The 6,560-nt window shown below is 34.7% G+C and overlaps 1 protein-coding gene across 4 annotated transcripts in view; it reads right to left on the bottom strand.

Moving 5' to 3' along the window:
• Positions 1-6,132: 6,132 nt before the first annotated feature.
• Positions 6,133-6,560, bottom strand: part of LOC125646548 (ATP synthase lipid-binding protein, mitochondrial) — a 38,006-nt gene continuing 37,578 nt past the window's right edge. For all 4 annotated transcript variants that reach the window (XM_048872903.2, XM_048872901.2, XM_048872902.2 and 1 more), the window contains one exon: positions 6,133-6,382. In XM_048872903.2, coding sequence (XP_048728860.1) covers positions 6,219-6,382 — 164 coding nt within the window. In that variant the 3' untranslated portion in view covers positions 6,133-6,218. The remainder of the gene's footprint in view (positions 6,383-6,560) is intronic.

Raw genomic sequence — 6,560 nt, 5'->3', positions numbered from 1 at the left:
AATCATTAGATATCAAACAATCGTTCCAGTTTTATACAAATGATAATGTTGTGCTCTGGTTTAGTCCTCATTACTTTGCGCACAAATTACATGCAACTTTAATTCTAGAGGGGAGGGGGTGTCCGGACCTCCACTCTAGATCCGCGCATGATTCGGATATAGTCATTAAGCGGTGTTTTGTACACATGCCACTAAATGCTAAGTGACCAACGGTGAGTGGGATGGTTAAAGTGTAAATGCAGGAAAAGAAAGTTTTCCTTATGTGTGAAAATCGCGTTCTAATACTTCAATACCAGTTCCACGATTTAATGATGAAAATAGTAACCAATGACTAGCTATCATGTATTTTTAAATAACACTAGGTCACAGAACACGTGCGTCAGTTATCGACAAATGTAAGGCCATTCTATAAACAAATAATTATTACAGCGACATAGCAACAGGGAAATTTGGCCCACACATTCTTTTGTTTTGAGAATGTAGTTTTTCCATAAATTTTACTTGCGAATTTTGATTTATCACCCCCCCCCCCTTATGGTAGTACTGAATGCTTGCGAAAAAAGCATGAAACGATTAGAGTTGTAGATCTGTTGACATTGATTGCAAATGCATGCAGTCAGAGTCGTTCGTTTCTACTAAAAATGTTTTCTTAAGAAATGTTTTTTTATCTATTTTTTTTTTTTTTTTATACATGTAATGATCGGGGTTCACCGGGTTTTGTCCTTTTGGAGCACACAATACAAGCGTATACTTTATCTTTTAGCTTACAAATGGGTAATAATTTAGATATCTAGATACTACATTGTTCATCTATCAACTACCAACATTCACTCTTATAGCAGGGTAGATGCGAATATTTCATTACCATATCTATCATGGAGTAACCTCTCCTAAATGAGTTGGATAACTTTGCAATATAAACGACAGATCGATGAAGTTGGAATTGTTTTGATAGGAAACATGCATGTCATAAAACTACAGCTACTGCAGCACGTAAATAATGAACAATATATTGTAATGAATTGATTTTCAAGTGTATATATTTAAAGCCTGTATGTTTGGCTTGCTACTAATTCAATTTTTACGGGGAAAATATAACCGAATTTTGCTTTCGAACTCTCGCACTATTATGCTCTGGTATAAAGGTACCACGCTTTCATTTTCGATATTAAACTTTTTATTTTATAAACAAAGATTGCATTCGGTTGCAGATGTGCATTTAAAAAAAAAGCCAGGCCAAACCCATAATAAAATTCATACTTAATAACAAACATATGTATCATGAGCGAGTTTTTAATTCAGATGGACAATCATTAGATGTGTCTGCCATAATGCTTAATACAATATTATGCCTCGTTCACACGAAGTAAAATAATACGCATTAAATTAATTCGAATTAAATAGCGTTCACACGGCGGTAATATTTAATGCGAAGTAAACTAATGCGCATTAAATTCGTATGCATCTCTATTATCGCAATTCACCTTTGAATTAGAACGCTTTACCCGATATAGTATTGCGTTGTGTGACGACACAATTGAATGAGACGATTGAACAAATTGAATGACATGTTTGATGTAATACAAGAGTTTTCATTGGCCGATTACAGCCCACCCACTTTCTCGAGCGGATTCAGTGTAGCTGGAGAACTGTACATAGCTCTCTGAAAAGATCCACCTCTTATAAAAACCTTCGATTTACATGTCACAAAAAGCTGCGGACGGTTGAGGCCTGAAATGTGTTGCTGTCTCATAAACTCAATATAAAAAAAATCTTAACATATTTTCCAACTATATACTTGCGTCCAAACATACCTTCAAATATTCATTAAAGTCACACACCACCCGAAAACTCGCAGCTTCAAATGATTTCGTTTGTTGACGTAGCCATGTTAGGTAGCCGGTCAATTCGAACTCTTGCTATTGGTATCTATTCATAAAATCGGTTGTAAGTTATGTATTCGCTCTTCATTTATTATCAACACGAATAATTAATAGAAATTAAAACATTTTTGTACCAGTTTTTGTAAAGGTAAAATAAGCTCTAGATGAACGAAAATGCTACATAAAGCCCATTAGATGGAGATCGGCCGGTGCGGCCGCTCATGACTAATGAAAGCCGCACTGCCGTGAGTTTAGCTATTTGAATAATTATCATTTAATAGGACTTGGGTGGTATATTATTTAAACAATTTAGCTAAAATATTTGTGGGTTATTAGTACACATCTAGACGCTATTGTGCCAATATGGAAATGGACCGGGACTCGAATTGACTGGCTACCTAACATGGCTACGTCTACGAACGAAATCATAAAAAGTTGTGATCGAGTTTTTGGGTCGTATGGGGCTTTAATAAATATTTGAAGGTATGTTTGGACACAAGTATAGTAGGAAAATATGTTAGGAATTTTTTTCTATATTAAATTTATGAGACAACAACACAAGAATACAACTTTTTCTCTTTCTTCCTTTGAAGTTTTTTTTTCCATCTTGCATCTGACTGTCATGTTTTCAAATGCTGACTACTCCCGTATAAGGGAATTTGGGCAGACTTATACATATGGACCAATGAGAGTTGCTGTTGCATTTCGCAATTGTATTACAAACAGATTCAATTGTGTCGTCACACAACGCAATACTATATCGGCCAAAGCGTTCTAATTCAAAGGTGAATTGCGATAAAGGGTGCGCGAAATAATAGAATAGACTATGTTATTGAAAATTATTTTTATAGATATTTTAATGAATATTGTGTAGATGCAGAATTCTTTGTTCAAAACGCTATATAGGCCTACATGTAGTATACTACATGTTTACAATTTACATGCTGATCTACACATAAGGAGTTTTTTATTTTTATTGATATGTTCCCAAGAAATTACGTGTTATTTCCTCTGACAACCAGCATTCAATCTAGACAATATATTGTTTCTTCATGGGCCCAATTTTAAAACTTCGGAACGTCTTTTTCACCATTCCGCTGACTACTGTTGTGACGTAATTTTTAATTACTAATACGTATTATAAGTCTACTATGACGTCGTATGGTATACAAATTAACAATGAGTGGCACATTTGTTTTTAAAAAATGTAAAAAAGAAAATCATATTATCACTATTTTAAAACAGTGTTGTCGTATTTAAAAACAATTCCTTCCACATGTATTACTCAGTATGCCTATGCAGAGCATAGATTTACGTCTGACATTACCTAATGACATGCTGTTTGTACATGTTTTAAGTGATTATTATCATTTTGCTTAGTTTTTCGTACAAAACTAACATTAATATATATAGCTGACCATGGGTATGATGCATGTGACCCAAATTGGCCATTACGCATGCGTCTACATTTAATTCGAATTAGCTTCGCTTAGCGTTCACACGGAGCTAATGCGAAGTAAATTTAATTCGCATTAAATCGCGACGTCAATTTTAATTCGAAGTAAACTAATGCGCATTAAAATCTCCGTGTGAACGCGGTTCAGATTTAATTCGCATTAATTTACGTTTAATGCGAATTAAATTCTTAGTGTGAACGAGGCATTAGAATAGCATTTGAAATTACACATGCAACATACCCAATAAGTTATAATTAGCCTACATGTACGTTAAAATATTATGACTGGCAAGGCATATTTAGACATGTATTTAGATACGCATTGTAGCCACCACATTATATTCACACCAATTTAGAGGGATAATTCATATCATAAACCATCTACGATAAAAAAGAATATGTGATTGAACTTTACCATGTGTTACATTACGTTGATATCATTGCGTATCTATATCAAACATAAAACGAGTAAAAATGGAATCGGAAATATCTGTGTCGAAGATTCCAATTCTCTGATTACACACATGCAAACTATGTAGAGTCTTATAAAATTTAATATGCTGTACATATGCATATTATTTATTCATTAAACTTGTATATATGAACACCATCAACGTTGAAATTTGTATTACAGATGAACGCGGGAAATGGTTAAACGTTAAAGTTAATAGTCTGCTCATTTACCAACCAAGTCGAAATTTTGCTCATTGTTGACTTTCAACATGATTAATTTGTACACAAAACATCTTTGTAGTTGTTGCATGTGCTCTATCTTAAAAATGGTTTCAAAGGCATAAAAAACGACCAATTTCGGTAAATCATGTCAATCGGAGATAAGGAAAATGACGTCACAGAACATTTTACGTCACTAATTTCCACATGTATCATCAGGGCCAATGGCCTAGTGCATAATCATAATGATTAAACCAAGTGAAACCATTTTAAATTTATCCTAATTTTGTGGCGAAATTTGGGCCTTAATGTACCTTGCTCTTACGTACATTTTCTATTTTTCATTTCAACAAACACTTAGAATAATTTATGTAACAACTTCCTTTTTATCTATATTGTTTTCTGCATTTTTAAATTCAGAAAAATATGTCCATTCACAAAAATATGATGCGTGTAATGAAAAAATAAACTAAAAAAGTTAGATTTGTGAGCGATTTACTTAAGCAAGGCATTTCACCCCTCTTTGGCCTCTAGCTGTTTTACAAAATGAGGTGACGCATGCGCTGAAGTCATTGTTTATCATGGAGGCGAATTTGGCAGCGAAAGGCTGTTGTGTTTGAAATGACGATTATCGTTGCTTTAGTGTGGAATTGAATGGTTTCAATTGTATTCCCTTGCGGCAAAATCATTCATGAATTGATTTGTGCAAGTTTTCAAACGATTCACATCAAATGTAAGCCGAAATAAATTCAAACCGAAGCGCGACGGATTTCCCACATACTTTATGAAGGCTTGGACAGAAACGAGGGGGATAGGAAAGACCGAATATAAATAACTCCCTCATTTTCCACGGAAATTACCAAAACCCTACCCCTGGGATCATCAAATTTATAATTTTGGTAAAGGACAACCTGTTCTTTCTTAATATCTATTTACTTTCAATTTAGTATCAACAGCACTAAAGAAAATGTTATTCAAGTATTTTACACATAAACACCATATAACAAGTTTGGCCCTGTCCTGGGGTCAGAACACTTACCCCGGGGATCATGAAATTTACAATTTTGGTAGAGGCCTTCCTGCTCTACGTCACTATGCATTTATAGGTTTTTCTTACATGTGTGTGGTTCTTGAGAAGATTTTTGAAAATTGGTCAATTTTGCCCCCGCCCCTAGGGGTGCTGTAGTCCTGAAATTTAAAATGTATGTCCCCCTTGTCCCAATGATGCTTCATATCAAATTTGAACAGAATGGGACTGGTAGTTATTAAGAAGTTAAAAATGTTCAATTGTTAACGCACGACGACGGACAAAAACCAATTGCAATAGGTAGAGTTTACTCAGGTGACCTAATAAAGTGCGATGGTCGCTCCAAAGTGTGATGTTGCGGGGTTCAGCAACGTTTGCGAGGAAATTCTCAACATCTTTCAAGATATAACCGACGAAGTGCAACGTCAGTTTGCCCCAACGAGGGTTCTTTCTGCTGCAGTGCTGACACCCAACTTCTTCGGGATGTATTGGAGGAAGGAACGGGCGATTAAGATTGACATGGACAACAGCAAGGTTTACACTGTTGAGGATTGTGAGAACAGCAAAATGCATTTGTTGTCGAAGTATCTACTTGCCCAAACATTCTTTAATTCATGATCATTTATTACTTGTGATGTACATGTAATAAATTTCTGGGGGTATGCTATAATGCAAAACATTCTATACGATTTCGTGTTGGAAAATGTGTTTCATAACACGACAACGAAACAAGTTCTTATCCTTGTTTTATGCATGGATTTTGCACCGATATTTTGGTGTAACAACACACGGTTGGTAGTATGTACCAAAACACTGTCGTTTACAAACCAATGGACTTCGGCGTGTCACTCCATTGCATTCGTTTCACACCATCGCACTTTGGAGTCCTACATGTATATAAATTCCTAGGGTTGGGGTTATAATTTAGGGTCGACCGGGTTTGCGGAAGCACAATTTTTATTTTTGGTCCAATATCCATTGTTGATCCACAGGTATATTTTTTTTTTCTTGTTTGATTCATTTCTTGAAAAATTGATAATTGTTCATTTTATACATATACAAATTTGTATTGAAAAAAAAATTGAATAAGAAAGTTAAGAGAAGACTTTTTTTTATTCCAATATTCACACTCTTACTAAATTTTGCTTTCTTTCATGCTAACAGTCTCTAGATTTGTAATTTAGAAAGCAAATAGAATACCAGCTGCCAACAAGAAACAAAACAGGCCCATGGCTTCTGATAATGCAAATCCCAGGACAGCATACGTGAACAAATTATTTTTTAATGATGGATTCCTGGCATATCCTATTATCAAGCTTCCAAACACTGTACCAATTCCAGACCCTGAAAAAATAATAATAAAAGAATGATTTTTGAAGGATATTCAAGTGGAAACTTAGCAAGCCAAGGGGCGATTTCACGATTAAGTGTTTCTTATTCACCTTTAGTAGCTTTCAAAAGAACACGCCCTAAGAATCATGGTCAATCCGAAATAATACATTAATATTCTATATTTGTTGTT

The sequence above is a fragment of the Ostrea edulis genome, chromosome 6, assembly GCF_947568905.1.
Source record: "Ostrea edulis chromosome 6, xbOstEdul1.1, whole genome shotgun sequence".
Lineage (NCBI taxonomy): Eukaryota > Metazoa > Mollusca > Bivalvia > Ostreida > Ostreidae > Ostrea > Ostrea edulis.
Note: the sequence above shows the minus strand (reverse complement) of the source record. Positions and strands in the feature narration are given on the sequence as shown.